Below are 17,165 nucleotides of genomic sequence, written 5' to 3'. Positions count from 1 at the left end.
GAGAGGGAGAAGATATGACAGCACTCCTAGTTTGGGCCACTGGAAGAAAAGGATGCTGAGGCTTTGAAGATTTTGATTTGTTCAGTAAGGGAAGAGGAAGGGGAAGGGGATAATGGGCACTCACGGGTCACCTGCTGGGTCTGCACGGTTTCTCATTTAATTCTGACATCATCCTCATGTGCCAACGCCAAAGCTGGGTCTGCACGGTTTCTCATTTAATTCTGACATCATCCTCATGTGCCAGCGCCAAAGCTGGGTACAGAAGAAGCCAGATAACTTGTCCATCTGCCCTGCTTCTAGGAGGCATATGGAGGTTCGAGCCCAGGTCTGTCTGCCCTCCTACTCCAGGCTCTGTCCACCTGCCACGCAGCCTGCGGTGAATAGCTGCCGTCTAGTGAGCTCTCACCCTGTGTCTGGCCCTACACTACCTCCTGTCATGCCCACAGCCATTCTCAGCATATGTTGTGTCATCCTCAGTGTACAGATGTGGAAACTGAGGCCCAGACAGGCTAAGTGCCCTCCCTGAGTGAGTCAGTTAAGCCATGGTGGTGGGCGTTTCACTTGTTCGCTGTGTGTCCCTGGGTGCTCACTCTCTGGAGCCCGGTAGGTCTGCACTTCTTCACCCACTGGCTTTGGAAAACGCCGTGAAGATGGCGAGTGCTGTGTGTCACTCGTCGGCGAAGCTGTGAGAGCAGGAGTGAGGTCCCCTGCCGCAGCGTCTGTGAGGCAGGGGCTTGATGGCGTCTCCCCGGCCTGGGCCTCGAGGGAGGGTGACACAGAGGAGAGAAAGCAGCCCAGCTGCAGTGAGCACGTGGTGCCAGGTTGGTTTAAGCCCCTGAGGTGTCAGGACGTCCCTTCAGCACAGCCTAGCCCGTTCTGACCACGCGGGACTGGTGCTGGGCACTGTGGGCCCACCGTCTGCCTTCCAAGTTTGACTTTTCTGTCACCAGGTTGGACCTCTAGTCCTGCCTTTCAGGACTCAATGATCGAAAGGGTGAAAAAAGAGCTAAAGGGCTGCCGTTGTCTTCTTTTGCAGTTGCTCAAAATGACGCTTCCGGTTTTTGCCCTTCGGTGGCTTTGCCTCCCCTCACAGAGAGCGGTAAGTTCACTGTCTTCCTAATTTCTCCGATGTGATGCGGCCTCATCTTTCTCCTTGCTTTTGTCCCATAGTTTATAGCTCCCACGACCCTCTCACATCCATGAACTCAAGCCCCTCTCAGTTCACACATGCATAGAGAGGGCAAATGCCAGCAGCACATCGCAGCAGTTTACATGCCAGCCAAGGAGTGCGTCCAACTGGCCGCAGAGCGCGGCGGGAGCCCAGTCCTCCTGCTTTTCATTCTAAGGTTTGTTGCACCCTGTTGTGTAGTGACTAGGCCTGCACAAGCCCGGGGCCGTGTCAGGAAGAGTAGCGTTTGGGAACTATGTGCAGAGGAGTCGGGGCTCCGAGCCGTCGGTGCCCCGCGCAGCACAGTGACATCTGAGGCCAAGCGCTGGCCCTGATCCCAGGAGCACCACCTGGGCTGGGGCTGCCATCTCCTTCTGCACATGGCACCGTCCCCACCGCACACACCCTGTCTGGCAGCAGGAAGCGCGGGGCGGTGGTCGCCGTGGGACCGGGCAGGGCAGCGTGGGCTTCGCTGCATGTCCCTTTTCTGCTTCCCCTTAGTCAGGAAATGAGAGGCTCTCATCATTCCTGTCCTGTGACATGATGTCTGAGGGGCACTAGATGTCTGTCATTATGGTCCTGGCTGAAGGGACAACATGTAGCTCGTGTAGGAGAGAATCATTTGTCATCAAGGCTGGGCTGAGAGTATAAATGTCCTCAAGCATGTTGTCACTTCCTTCCCTCAGTTACAAGAGCTGACTTTGTGTGTATTTTTTTCCCCTGAGCATTCTGTACAGAATATCGATGTCTAAGCACTTAAAGATTTCACATCTAAGACATTTGATCTTCACACCAACCTCAAGGGGCAGGTCCTATTTTCCTATTTGTTAATTACAGAAAATTCAAACAATGCTGAAATACAGAAGGAAAAAATCAGAGAATTATTTAGAAGTTACTCCATGTCAGTTCATACATCGGTTTATTTCCTAATCTCCTTAGACTTTTCTGTATGGAAAAGTAATTGTAATCTTGCTACAATGTTATGTGTCTTGTTTTTACCTAATATTGCATCATGTGTATATTTCCAAACAGTTATATATGTCTAAACCATTCATGTATGCATGTCATTTGTAGCATCATTCATTCATTCATCTGTCTATGTTCTTCCCCTTAAAATGCTCCCAATCTGGTGATGAAGAAACAAGGACAGTACAGTGATCAACCACGGTTGTCACATTATCCTACTAGGTCGACGCACTGTCGTTCACTAACTCATTCCTCTATTTCTGGGCATTTGATTGTTTTTGACTCTTCACTATTATGAAAATACCACAAGAATACCTTGGTACATAAAGCTCTTTCCAATGTTGAGATTATTTCCTGGGGGCAGACTCTCCAAAGCAGAATTACTGGGTTTGAAAACTCTAGATTTTTTGACTCTAGATCTATATTGCCTAATTAGTCCCAAACACTTGTTTGTTGTTGCAGACTTACTAGCAGTGAATCAAAGTGGTTTCTTTTTTGTTGTTGTTTTTTTAATAAATTTATTTATTTTATTTATTTATTTTTGGCTGTGTTGGGTGTTCGTTGCTACGCGTGGGCTTTCTCCAGTGGCAACAAGCGGGAGCTACTCTTCGTTGCGGTGCACGGGCTTCTCATTGCGGTGGCTTCTCTTGTTGCAGAACACAGACTCTAGGTGCTTGGACTTCTGTAGTTGTGGCTCGCGGGCTTTAGAGCACAGGCTCAGTAGTTGTGACACACGGGCTTAGTTGCTCCGCATGTGGGATCTTCCCAGACTAGGGATCGAACCCGTGTCCCCTGCATTAGCAGGCGGATTCTTAGCCACTGCGCCACCAGGGAAGTCCCTCAAAGTGGTTTTTCTTCCATCATGTGCTTAGAATCCTTAAGTATTATCACTAAAAATATCATTTATTAAATTTACGGATAAAGAAAACTTCCGTACCTGATGTCAAATGCATATGTTAGATAGGAATCGATCAACACATAAAGCTCTTCAGGTGATTTTACAATGCTTCCAGTCTGTTTTTGCTAAAATTTGTATTCCTGAGACTTGAGTTACTAACAAAAGAAAGAAAAGGTGTGGAATTCCACATCTCCCTTCACACACACACAAAGTCTATGGAGCTGAGTAGATGTTTTGAAGGCGGAATGAGATGTCACGGTATTTTCAAATGTGCCTTCGACGAGTGTGATCTGAAAGCAGGAGAGATGGGGGGCCGACATTCCATGTGTGCTTAGAGCTTCCAAGTTGGAATTAAGAGGTTGAGCATGTTCCTTTGATGAGAGTCCGAGGGAGGACATCATTCTGCCTTCGGGGTATTGGTATGTCTATGTGATTGTGACATGGATTGGTGCGTGTGCACGTGTGTGTGTGCTCACACTTGCATGTATATACCAAGCATACGTAAAACCCTCATCTTTATGCACTTTTTATTCGGGGAGAAAAGGAAATATTTATTAAATACCAAGCAGTTCATAAATCATTTAATGCTCAGAAGAAAGTTAGATGGTAACAAGGTCAGTTTTTCAAATAAGGAGACTGAAGCTCTGTTAGGTTAAATGATCAAGCTGGGATTGGAGCCCACATGTGCCTGCCTGGCCCCCCTCAAAGTTAGATGAAAATATTTGGTTTGAGCTTCTGGAAAGGGTGACAGAGATGGACTTCCCAGCCCCAGACTTGTCGGGAGACCTAAAGTCTCGGCCTTGTTTCTTTTATGAGATTGTGTGTATAAGCTGCCCGTTCAAAGCCTCTTTGAAAATGGGATTCTGATGAGCTGATTGGTCGATGGGGATGGTGAAGCCAAAGGTGGCTTGTGAAATCTCAGGGGCCTGTCTTGGGTACATACACTCTAAACGCTTGGTCTATGTTGCTCCCGAGAAGACTTCCGACACATTAACGGGTCGGGGGCGGGGTTTGAAGACAGCAGGAGTTTGTCAAATGGGTGTGTTTCAGAAAGTCTTTCCAAAGAGAGTGCACATGCAAAGGCCCAGGACCACAAAACAGCCTGAGGCATTCAGACATTGGAAACGGTCCAGGGTGGTGGGCCTAGAGCTGTCAGTGGGAGAGGCAGAAGATGATCAGTAGAGAAATGCTGTAGCTTGAACATGGAGCCGGTGTGGGACTTCGTACTGGGTTTGGAACTAGACCTTGGCAAGGTCTCTTGGGAGCGCTAGGGTGGGCATGAACAGAGAAGCGTGTTATGGCAAAACAGATTCCTCTTTCACTTCAATTTAGTTCAATCTGGTGAATATCTATTTTGGAAAATGGATTCTGAATTGTCACTTACGTTCCAGGAAAGGTGTGCTGTGTTGAAGGTCTTGTTTGCAAAGAGAGTATCCCACCTAATTAGGAGAAAGGCACAGGAAGAAAGAATTTAAGGAGATGAGCCACTTACCAAAGTGAAGCCACTTCCAGTGGCTGTGGGAGCCTGCGGAAGGCTCCCCCCAAATTCACCACAGACAGTGAAAGCACCCAGGCACATCAGGGCCAGTCTGTGCCATAAAGGCCAGTGTGCATTTGTCAGATGGCCAGGAGGGGGCAGGGGGCATCCTGGGCAGAGGGCAGTGCACGCACAGAATCCCGGGGCCTGCATTAGCACCGCACATGCAGGGAAGTACAGGTAGCTCAGGACTGCAGGGCCAGGAGGGAGGCTGGACAGGGGACTGGGGCCAAACATCCGAGTGCCTTGGGTACCACAAACCCTTGAAGGGTTTTAGGCAGTTCCATAATGAGCTTTAAAATGACTCAGACGCTCTCCCTTTGGGCTGTGTGGGAGACGCACTGGTGCCTGACAAGCTAGGCTTTGAGAGAACGAGGACAGCTGCGTCATCTGTATGTAGAGTGCCGTTTTACGCTCTTTAGGGAAACGTTGTATGCTTTTTTAAACGGGCAAAACAGCAAAGGTGATATTTCTTCATAAGAGAAAATGTCCATTGCTTCTTAAAAGACCCATGACAACCCAGCTCAGGGTTAGCATGAGATGTCTTTTCAGAGTTGGACCCTGTCTGTAGGATGACCACTGTCTGCCCCCTCCTGCAGGCCAAATGGGGGGCGGGGAGGTCTTCCAAGGGCTAATTCCCAGGAGAATTGACGTTTTGCTTGTCATCCACTATCTCAGAAGCTCTTCTCTTAGAGGTGCCATTGAAACAAATTTAGAGTATTTAGATTGCAAGCGAGGGGAAAACACAGATGTGAGTCTTTAAAAAGTTATACCTGTACTCTAAGTTCCTTTCACCTGAGGAACTTCAAAGTACCCTTTAAAAAATGCCCCAGCCCTTGACTGTGATCACAGGTTGCTACCAGCAGATCGAGGCTGTGGGTGAGGCTGCAGTTGAGAGGGTGTGACGCAAGGCTGAGAGGGATGCCTGGTGAAAGTTTGCCCTGCTCCGCTTCACCAGCCTGGAGCCCGGTGACAGCAACAAAGCTGTCCCTGGGTATATGGAGGTAGAAGTGGCCACACCAGCAGTCTTTTTTGGGACCTGCGATTTGTAGTCAATCACTTTTGTCTGCTTTGCCTCTGGCTTTTCACAGCTGTGCCAAAGGGTTGATAGAATTCAGTTGATCTTTTCTGCACATGTTTTCCACTAAGCTGGAGACAGAGTCGTGTGATCCTAAAAAATGTCAGCACTGGCAGGAGTGTGTGCATCATCTAATTGAGGGAAACATCGGGGCATTCTGGTGTGGAGATGAGATTTGAAGTCCGTCTGCCCAGCTTCCAATCCCGTTCCGTCACTTAACACATGGGTACTCTGGGGCCAAATTCCTCAGCCTCCTGATGCCTTTGTTGGCCTCTGTAAAATGAGGATGATGGTGAAAAGTAAGAAATATCAACCTAGTAGGCTTGTGTTGTGGAATAAAGTACAAGGCTCGGCACAAAACCTGGTAAGAGTGGGTGTTTAAGAAATGTCAGTAATAGTGCCCAAGTCCAAACCCATCTTTTTATAGAGGAGGAAACTGAGGCAGAGAGAGAGAAAGTGACTCTCCCAAGTCACAGCCAGTTAAGGGCAGAGCTATAAAATCATGAATTTTTATATTCCTAGGTATTGAGTGACTAAATATGTCAATCACTATGCTAAATGCTTTCCATATTTTAATCCCCACAACTGCCCTAGGCAGTGTGCACCATTATGTCCATTTTACAGATTTGGAAACTGAGGGTCAGAAAGACCCAAGGTCACATAACTAATGAATGGTAGAGCTGGGGTTCAAACCCAATCTGAATCCAAATCCAGAGTATCCCCACTGAAGATGCTGACTGTTGCTGGTTGGGTTCCTCAGGAATCAGACTCTGAGTTCAGTATGCAGGTCATTTTTTAAGGGAATGGAATCAAGAGGGGTGGGAGAGGGAAAGAGAAGGGCAGAGGGAGAACTTGAGGTTCAATGCAGCCTTAGAGGAGGCCTCAGCTGACCTCTAGGGATGCTGGGACGATCTTCAAAATTGTTATGCCCTCACGTTGGTCACTCACTGATACGGGCAGCCCTTCTAGGGGTCACTCTCCCTGCAGGGGCTGACAGTGGGGTCTATCTGCCAGCAGCCCTCCTAGCAGCTGGGGAAGAGCCCTTCATTAATGAAGGGGGATCTGGAGGACATCACAGCCTGCAGCCTAGTGGTGTTATACTTTAATAATCTCATCTGGGGCACATTTGAGGGTGGAATGGGTGCTGTTAAAACTGTGCAGGCTGCCCTGCACCAACCCTGGGGCCTTGTCACCTGCCTGCTGTAGCCACGAGTCTGGTGGTGCATTAGCCCACACAAGCTAATTCTTAATCTCTTTGGTCCTTGGGCTGAAAGGGCCATGTGATCAGGCACTGACTCCAAAATTGCCTAATGTTTGTATAAAACTTAAATCTCCTTTCCAAATATGCACAGAGCTGGTGTGTGCACACGCACACAGACACACACACACAAACACACACTTTCTCTCTGGACCTCACGGTGTACACTCTGTCCCTACTTCACGGGAAGTGCTGTCCAGGGGAAGATCCCGTATCTCAGGGCCCATCAAGGTGAGGCTGGCAGGCACGCACTCTTTCCTACCTTCAGTCTGTCGAGAGTGCTGGGACTAGTTAGTAGCTGCGTGCCCAGACTAACACGTGTGGCCAGGATGCACATCTGCCACGGCCCTGAGGCGCCTGGGTAGCTGTAACTGGCAGGGCTGAGTGTGCTCTGGGCACAGCCTTACATGTGGCAGCTCCCCTGGACCACTTCTCTGCTTCTCTGAGACCCAGGGACTGTGATGGAAGAACAGCTGGCAAACTGGGATCACAGCCACGGCAGACTGAAGGAAAGTGGGACACGTGGGGAAACTGGGCCCCAGCTTGGAAGGCTTCACTTCTCTCCACGAAGCAGGAGGGAGCCTCCGGCCAGCTGGTGAGGTGCTGGATTTGGGACACAGTTATAGTTTCTTCTGCCTCGGCTGCCATTCCCCTGTTCATTCGCTTATTCATTCAACAGGTGTTTAGTGAGCACTTACTCTGTGCCTGGCACTGGGTGCTGGGGCTACAGCAGTGAACAGAGCCTCAGAAAGCCCTGCCCCATGGAGCCTTCATCCTAGTACGTCTTCAGGGCTGGCTCCTCCTCTGCTCTGAGCTAACATCACCGCCTCAAAGAGACCCCCCTGACCACCCCATCAAAGCAGCCCCTTCGGCACTCTCTACCCCTTCACCTTGCTTTATTGTCTTCTTATCTTTTTGCTATGAAATCTTCTCACTTGTTTACTTCTTGAGTATTTGTTTGCCCTCCTCTAAAAAGGAAGCCGCAGAGGGCAGGGACTTTATCTGGCTTGTTCACTGCTATTTTAGCTCTTAGAAGAATGACTGGTACCTAGTCAGTTCTCAAGAAATAGTTACCAAATGAATGAATATATGTTTCTTGCTTGCTTGCTTGCTAGATTTCGTGCTCCAAAGGGCAGTTATTTTTTAATTCATGGTTTGATCCTAAACACTTAGCAAAGTGTCTAGTAGACTCTCAGTCTTATTTTATTTATAATTGTTTGGTTTTTTTAAAAAAGAAAAAAATATATAAATGTTCACTTTGCTCTAGGTTAATATTTAAAACCAACAGTGATTCAATTAATGCTTGTTGAAAGAATGAATAAATGAATGAATGGTAACCACATGAATGGATTGGAACACACATGGGATACAGGAATCCTATCTTTGCCACTCCTTAGGTATGGGAACTTGACTAATTTAAAAGATATTTGTGAATCTCAGTTGTCTCACCTATAAAATGGAGATGATGATGTTTTCAAAGAGGCTGTTATTAAGCTGGAAAGCTATATTATATGTAAAATTGCTGCACCCAATGTCTGGTGAAGGCTGACTGTGTTGGAATAGCTAGATTAAGTCAAGCACTGCCCGTTCTAAGGGATCCTTTTCACAGGTCATCTTTGTGAATGCTGCCCCTGCAATTGTACAGTATACAACCTGTGCATGTGTACATAGTGGGCCTGGGAGGCATTTGATCAATGTTTGCTGAATAGTTGTGTCTTAAACCTTTGTTAGATCTTTGAGGCTGGAGAAAACAGAGGATTTACCTTGATAACTCCCTCCCCAGACAACAACAGTTTTGTTCCTGGTCCATCAAGGGTTTATTTGCTCGACTGAGTTGAAGGGAGTAGAACCAAGAACAAAATATGCCAACCTAGGACCTACCTTCTTTTTAATATAATATTTTCTCCAAGAGTGGTAACATTTTAACAAGTGGGTAAACCAGAAAGATTTCGTTTTTAAGAGTGGAAATTCAGACCATTTGCTAAGCATTTGGGGGAAAATATTTTAGACGGTTTTTTACCCTTCCTAGGAGCCCTCTAACCATTCTGAGTAGCTGACTATGGAGTAGACCATTCCTGAATGCAATCCATCAACAGTGGTAGATTTCCTTTAGTTTTATAGGTTATAACAATTTTAGCTGTTGATTTTAAAAGGTAATACTATGTTACCAATGGCTACACAGTTTTTTTTAATTAAAAAAATTTTTTTAATGATCCTTTGGTCATTCTTCATTGATTTTTTTCCCCCCACTGTTGAGTCTGTGCTGAATTCTCTGGCCTCCTTGGTGGAACTGAATTCAATTTACCAAGGAAGCAATCACCTTCCCTCCCCCATGAGTAAAGTCCAGGAGGGGAGAGGAGCCTAGCACGGGAGAGACCGAGGGAGGGGCTTCAGTATAGACAGAGCATCTGGTGTCATGGGAGGGGCAGTGGGGGATGAGGTGAGAGGCGATGGGGTCAGAGGACGGAGGAAGAAGTCGTGGTGTGTCCTGCTGGGATGGAGCAAGGTGGAGAGGATGAGCTCCCCGTTAGTGGGGTATTCAAGCATGTTGGAGATTCCCTCACTGTGCGGGGTGGGGGGTGGTTTACGTGCCCTCTAAGTTTCTCTTTAAGTTTTCTATTTTGGTCATTCTGACGATTGGCTCAGTTATGCTTTAAGGTGTTTTGTTTTTTTCCTTCTGTTTTGTGATAACTTACTTACCCGCAGATGAGCAGACGGCTCTTGGCAGATGTTCTGAGAAGCAGAAGCAATGAAGCAGAGGGACCTTGGCACTGGGTGAATCTGGGTTTCAATTCCAGTTCTATTCCTACTCTGTGTAATGGGGGCCAGTCACTTCACTGCTCTGAGCCTTGGGCTCCTTGAGGCAGAGTTTTCATAATATCACCTCCATCCACAAGTTGCTGTGAGATCTGGATGAAGTCGTGTAGGGCAGGTGCTTAGCACAGTGCCTAGCGTGCCTAGTGGATGCATGCTGAGTGGCGACAGCAGCAGGGGCCCTACCCTCACACTGACTGGAGAGGCAGAGGGCAGGAGTGCAGTGTTGGGAGTTTGCCCGCCCGGGTTCAAACCAGCTGTCAGACCTTGTGCAAGTTCCCTACAGTCCACTCAGAGGTCAGGATGGCCTCCGTCCCACGCTCTTGTTCAGTGTCTCTAGGGAAGCCTCCGCATCATTGGAATTACTTTACTCAGCTCCCGTTGGTTCTCATATGCATCTGTGCCTCCAAATTTCTGCAATTTTCCCCAGCTCCCTGGGATCACTCACAATGACCCCAAGAAAGAGGAATTCAGATGCTCTCAGTAACCCATTTATCATGCCACCTCCCAGGTAGCCTTTGCATGTGGGTGGAATTTGGGGGGGTTCCACTTGACAGGAGTCAAACTTCCTAGAGAGAAATCAGATTCAATCTGAGCCTTTGAATTTCCACTAGGAATTTTGCTTGCAATGCATTTAGTGATTTGTCATGAGGACATGGACAGAGTATAGCTCCAAGTCTGGTTTCATGTGTATGCTTTTTTCTTAGACATTTCTCTAGAAGTGTCTTTGAAGTTAGCCGTGTAGAAGATGATTACTCACCAACCACAAGCTCATAATCTCAACAGATGCTGGACCATTTTCGATGTCTTTGAAAACCCCTGCCTGAGATGTACATGCCACTAAAGGGAACCAGTTTATGAGTCTGGAGTTGAGCCACGGGGAGAAAGGGGCAGCTGTGGCAGGGCGGGGATTGGGAGGGGGCAGCCTGGGTCAAGCTCTTGGCTTGCCCATCATGAGCTGTGACTTTAGCCAAGTTATTCCCCACCTCTGATCTTCAGTTTAGTCCCTTGCAAAATAGTAATAGTGATACAGTGAATGCACAGGTTGATGTCATTATTAAATATCACAGTGTAAGTGAAGATGTTTCACAAACTAGAATGCATCACGTAAACGTGAGATATTATGAAATCAAATGCCCATTACTTGCTTCCTATGTGATTAATTGATCAGCTAATTGATTTATTCAATAATTATTTACTGAGGTCTTGTGGTATGAGAATAATTCTAGCGTTAATCTTTATAGAGATGAAAAAAGGATGAGTATCTCATTTCTCCTTTATTAATTAAAGAGCTGTGTTCATTCACTCATTCATTACATATTTATGGACTGGGTGGCTCATGCGAAATTGTGATGACATTATTCCTGTTTAGCATGTAGATCCCTTAATAAATGCTAGCTACAGCTATATTGCTGTTTCTATTGTTAATATTTTTATATGCTCTCATGATAGGTCTTGGAGAATTAATGAAAACTAAGGCAGAGTCTTTGATCTCAAGATGCTCATAATTTTCACTGAGAAAAGAACATAAGTAAGTTTCGATGCAGCATATTAGTGGAACACTAGACATATTTAGAAGATACTTAGAGCAGAAGAAAAACTACGGCGGCGTGGTGGAGGAAGGAGTCTTTCAGAGGGGTTTCCAAGGGAAGTGACATCTGAGTTGGGTTTTGAAGGATGATACAAGCTCATCATATGCATAAACTGACTTCACTTTGTAAGTGTAAACAAGGGGAATAGTGAACAAAGTCAGACAACACAGAGTGTGTTGCTAGACGGCCAGATGTGAGTTTGGGGTGGTAGGAAGTGGACAGATGAGAGAAGTGTCTGGAGAAGCAGGCAAGGGAGGCAGCAGACAGAACGTGAGGAAACTTGGGGGCCGTGCATTTTGCTAGCAAATCAGATAAATGCATTTACCCCATCCACTTACAATGGTAGAATCTGAAATTTAGAGTTGAAACTAATATTCATTTTGACTTTTCTTCTATAATGACCTTTCTAGATGGACGTTCAGTCTACTGAAACACCAGGTGAGGATAACGTTGAACGTTTCAGGTCAGGTAGTCCCGTGGGTGGAGTGCCACTTCTCAAGATAGAGAATATAAGGAGGGGACCAGTTAAAGAGTGTGGGTGAGGATGGAAGTAAGATGTAAGTGTTCAGCTTTCAACATGCTGAGTTTGGGATGCTTCAGGGACATCTGCTTGGAGGTGTCTAGTGAGCACTGAGTATCTCAGCGTGAGGCTTGGGTGAAGGTCTGGCCTGGAGGTACATTTGATAATCACTGGCATGTCGGTAGTATTTTAAGTCATGGGGATCATGAGATCACCCACGGAGAGTGTGTAGGGTGCAAATAGTAAAGGTCAGGGACAGATCTCTGAGGAATCTCAGTTTTTAAGGGAAGAGCAGAAGAGAAGCCAGAAGAGCAGCTAGAAAGCTAGAAGGAGCACGTGGTGTCATGGAAACCAGGGGTGGGTCAAGTGGTCAGTAGCTTCAAGGAAGCTGGGGACTGCAAGCATTCACTGGGTTAGTCATGAAGAGTCCTTTGCAGATTTCACAAGGTGATGAGGGAAGAAACTACATAGTAGTGATTTGAGAAAATGGAAACTACAAACTTTCCCAAAAATCTTGGCTGTGAAGAAAAAGAAAGAGATTGACAGCTAAAAAAGGAACTGTAGAACATTTGTTAGTAACTGTCAACGTTTAGGCCATGAATCACCCACGAGAATGTATTGAAAACAACATACTCCTCCATACGCACCAAATTTTGCATGTATTTTCAGGGAAACGGACCCCCTTAAACCCAGACCCTAAGTTAAGAAACCTTGGGCTAGAGTAAAGGGTTGTTTTAATAATGGAGAAATGTGTGTACGTTTTTATGCAAAGAGTGAAGTGTCAGTGTTCAGGGGTAGACTGGGCATATAGGAGGGATGGGAGTGGGCCTGGATGGGGGGATAGTCGGTAGATGGATGTCCCTGAGGGGGTGAGGTCAAGCTCTCAAGCACCGATGGGGGAATTGGCTTCAAACAGCCACCCTTTCTCCGTTCAGGAGAAACAAAGAGGGAAAGATGGGATGGTTCGTAGAGAGTAGCTGGAGGGTGGGGAGTTGAAGCTGCTGCTGATAACGGTCCCTCTTTCTCTGGGCTGCAAGAAGTCAGGCACCTGCTGAGAGTGCAGGGGTCATGGTGATACCCAGGCCTGGGGAGAATGCAAGAGAGAGACGACTACATTGTCAGGCTGTGTTGAGACTTCATTGGAGGCTGAAGATCCAACAGTTGTAAAGGCGCCAATCTGTTTGTCTGTGGGTATTTCTTTAGCCGTACTCAGGCCAAGACAAGTTGCAGAGGCAGCAGGCCCATCGGATTAACCCAACGGGGAGGAAAGGGGGCTGAGGGCAGTGGCAGAAGGGAAGTTGAAATGATGGACCCCAACCGATCGGAGGCCTTGGTTTATGAGCCAGTGAAGATGGATAACATGGTGTGGAGGGTAAGAGAGTAGAAATCACAGTGAAGTTAAAGAGCTGGTTTTGATGGAATAAAGTACAGAAATGCTAGAAGGAAGGAGGATTGTGGGACGTAACAGCAAGTGTCCCTTAGACAAGTGGGATTTACAGGGTGACGGAGCTCAGTGCCGGGCCAGGGTTTAGGATGCGCTTGTGGAGGTACTTGGCTGGAATGAATGCAAGTACAGTTTTCTGGGATTAAAGAGGCCAGGAAACTGAGACCAGACTATGAAATAGGCCATCTACTTTCCCCATGGATGACAAAGTCCCCCAAGGTTTTAGCAGGATTTGGGATGAAGATGAAAATTACCAGCTGGCTGGCAAAGAATTTGAAGAATGTGGGAGAATGACCAGGCACCCCTAGTTGAGGATGAGAAGTACTAGAAGGTTTCATAGCTGGAAGATTGTGACTCAGAATGAGGGCAGGGGACATTATGGTAAGAACCCTTGTTTCCAGGACACAGCGGATAGGGAAGGATGAGAAAGGTTCGGGGATTCGCTGTGACAGCAGGCGGATGATTTCAGAGAGCTGGCAGCTGCAGGAGGCTGGGTCAGGAGTCGGGGGAGACCACCTCCATGTCGAGAAGACAGGCAGGGCTTGGATTCTATCCTCGGGCTGGAGGGCAGCTCATGTCTGCCACCTTTTCATTCTACCAAATAAGAACCCTTTAAAAAAAAACAAAACAAACGAATCATTTTGTAAAAGGACATTAACATGCCAGGCTAGGAAGGAGAACTATCAACATGTCATAAAATTACAATACTTTACCTTCCAGATGGCATTTCCCAGATGGCTCCTCATTCCCGGAAAAAGTACAAAACTCCCTGTCGAGTTTCCTATTGGATTTTTGGTTCCCAGAATGTAGACCCTCCATCCGTCATGGTACATAGTGACTGAACCCCTGTCGCTTCTGGCTCTGCCTTCTGGCTTGGGGGTCGCAAACCACAGCCTGTAGTCTGTTTCTGTGCAAGACCTGTGAGCTTAGAATGTGACATAGAGAGAGATAACATGCAGCAGAGAATGAATGTGGCCAACAGTGCTTAAAATATTGACATTTACTATTCGGCTTCTAACAGAAACTTCTTGCTCACCCCTGTCCTAGCCTGAAGATGTGCTGTCTTCTCCATCCTTCCTCCCAAGCCCCTGAATCATCAGAGTGGGTCTTTTCTGGTCCTCCTGGGCCATATAACCAGACCTAACCCCCACTGTGCAACACTCTTGACCAGGAAAGTGTGGGGGTGGCAGCATTCCTATCAGTACTATTAATGCTCGTGTTTTGGTTGAAAATGCCCTGTTTTACAAGTAACAGCGTGTCCGCCCTTGTACATTCAGCAAAACGGCAGAGCTAGAAGCTCTGGTTTTGGGGGTCAACACACAGGGGGTAAATCTTTAATAAATGTTACTGAGTGCTTGTTATGCTCCAAGCAGTTTGTAGGCATCAATCCATTCAGCCCTCACCCTCACCGTGTGTCCAAGGCCCACTGACTTTTTATGCTACGACACACACTGGGGACAACGATATGGCGTTGGGAAAACCAGATGGGAGGACGGCACAGCTGCTTCCACCCCTCCCCTCAGGGAGGCTAGAAGGATCAGTAGCAAGCTGTAACCCTTAGCATATGGGAAACCCTCTCTGTGACTCAGGTGACATCAGGTGACACGACTATTCCAGTTTACAGAGTACGATTTACCCCATGTCGGAGCTGGCAGTGGGCAGAGTTGGGATTTGGGCAGGCAGGGTGCTCCCAGAGTGGTCCCTCCTTAAAATGTGCACACAGTGGTGGCCAGGACAGGCATGCACATGGCTGTGTGTGGATTAAATGAAACAACACACATAGCACATCACAGCGCATCTGGCAAATAGGAAATGGTTGGTAAACATTAGCCATGGTAATATGTGTTATTTGACATGATAAGAATTATCATTACAATCAGCATTTCTATGCAACACAGGGGTACAGCAGGCTCTCTGTGAATCAAAGAATGGATGTTTTTACTGGATAGTCACTCACTGTATTAGTTCGGGCTATGTAACAAAATACCACAATCTGGGGGTTTAAACAACAGAAATTTATTCTCTCCCAGTTCTGGAGGCTGGTTGTCCAAGATCAAGGTACTGGCAGGGTGGGTTCCTTCTGAGGGCTGTGAGTGAAGGATCTGTTCTGGAACCCTCTCCTTGGCTTGTAGATGGTAGTTTTCTCCCTGTGTCTGCATGTCATCTTCCTTTAATGTCCATTTCTATGTCTAAATTCTCTCTTTTTATGAGGACACCAGTCCTTTTGGATTAGGGACCATTCTGATGATCTCATTTTAACTCGATTACCTCTGTAAAGGCCCTATGTCCAAATAAGATCACGTTTGGAGGTGCTAGGGGTTAGGATGAATTTGAAGTGTGAATCTTGGGCTTGAGGGGGCACAATTCAACCCACAGTACTCACTGCCATCCCTCTGCTAAGCTCTGGAGGTGCAAAGTTAAAGACGAAAGCATGCTTCCTGGATAGCTCAAAAATAGGTATTTGGAGGCTGAACAGAGGTAAATACGTCTCTGGGCATTTTTCTAGTGTTATAAATGTTAAAACGGTTCCAGTAGGGTCTGCTATGTCAGGCATTTCTCTCTGAAGGTATGCTAGACCAACAGCTAGCTCTGGTCACATTTTCATCTCTCAAATAGTTGCAAAATAACAAGGGACATCTTTTTTCTTCTTTCTGTTATCAAAGGAACATCTAGGGTTTTGGGGTTTTTTTTTTTTTTTTTTTTTTTTTGAGTGTTAATGAGGGTAAAAATAGACCAGTGTGACGTGGTTCTCACTTGAAAGACGGTGTCTGGTGAGAAATCAGGTTGTCTGAGTCTTGGTCTCATCCAATAATGACAGCACACAAGTGTCTTCTACCAGCGAGAGCTTGTGGCCGTAAAGCTGAGAAAGCAGCATTAGTGAGCCTGTTATACTCTGCTGACTCCAAGGTCACGGAGGCTTGCTGGTGCCTGAAATGTTTTCCTGTGTGAAAGACCTTTCCTGCTGAAAGGCTTCAAAGCGTTGATGTTTTCTCCCCCGGCCGGCCTGGGCATGGAAACCACCTCCAGTATTTCCTCAAGCTCTTTCGACGTTCAGCACCTATCCCTTCGATAAGCCTTGAGGAGCAGAAAGGAATTCCTCTTGGTTCTGATGGCAAGAAGAACAGTAAGAATCCTGGATTCTTTTCAGTGCTTTAGAGTGTCTGCTTGTTATCTTCATTCTTGGTGATTCTTAAGAAAATCACATTGATCTTTTCATTTAAAAAATGGCTCTGTGATTATTTGAACGTTGGAGAGAAGGTCAGGCATTTGTGACTGGCTTGACATTTCTGCACTTTGATCTGATTAAAAAACTTTGAAAGGCTCTTCCCCACCCCCACCGTTTTTCAAATGAGAGAGAGGAGGGCCAGAGTGGGAACTTACCCTTGGTTACTTACCCAGCCAGCAAGTGGGAGACCTGTTCCTCCTGTCTTAACACAGGTCTGTAGTTCCGTGGGTGTTTGTTTTTTGTTTTGTTTTGTTTTAGCTATTTTTAACAGCTGGAATTACTCTCTCTGGGCCTTGAAATCAAAATCAAACATTTCTTTCTTTAACTGATATCCATGTGGAAAGGAACAAAGGAAGGCAAGAAGACAGGCAAGAAAAGAGGAAGAAAGGAAGGAAGGGAGAGAGGAAGGAAAGGGAATTAAACACAGTTTTCAATATATTGGTGGAAATTTTCAAACATATTTTAGTCTAGTGATTTTTTTTAAGCTGAGTCTACATTAAAAGGGAATAATGCTGCCTGGAAGGGAATGGAAGTACCTTGATATCACCCCAAGGCCTGCCTGTACCAAGGTTGCAGGCCATGCTGCCCCTCTCATTCCCTCCCCTCGGCCCTGCCCACCCTCAGCAATGCTTAGGTGTACAGGGCAACCTAATGGCACAAGGCT

The 17,165-nt window shown here is 46.6% G+C and overlaps 1 protein-coding gene across 1 annotated transcript in view; it reads left to right on the top strand.

Moving 5' to 3' along the window:
• The window catches only part of TG (thyroglobulin), a 242,487-nt gene that overhangs the window by 104,120 nt on the left and 121,202 nt on the right, over positions 1–17,165 (top strand). The window contains exon 35 of the mRNA XM_067711217.1: positions 1,037–1,099. Coding sequence (XP_067567318.1) covers positions 1,037–1,099 — 63 coding nt within the window. The remainder of the gene's footprint in view (positions 1–1,036; positions 1,100–17,165) is intronic.

The sequence above is a fragment of the Pseudorca crassidens genome, chromosome 17 (genome assembly GCF_039906515.1).
Source record: "Pseudorca crassidens isolate mPseCra1 chromosome 17, mPseCra1.hap1, whole genome shotgun sequence".
Lineage (NCBI taxonomy): Eukaryota > Metazoa > Chordata > Mammalia > Artiodactyla > Delphinidae > Pseudorca > Pseudorca crassidens.
Note: the sequence above shows the minus strand (reverse complement) of the source record. Positions and strands in the feature narration are given on the sequence as shown.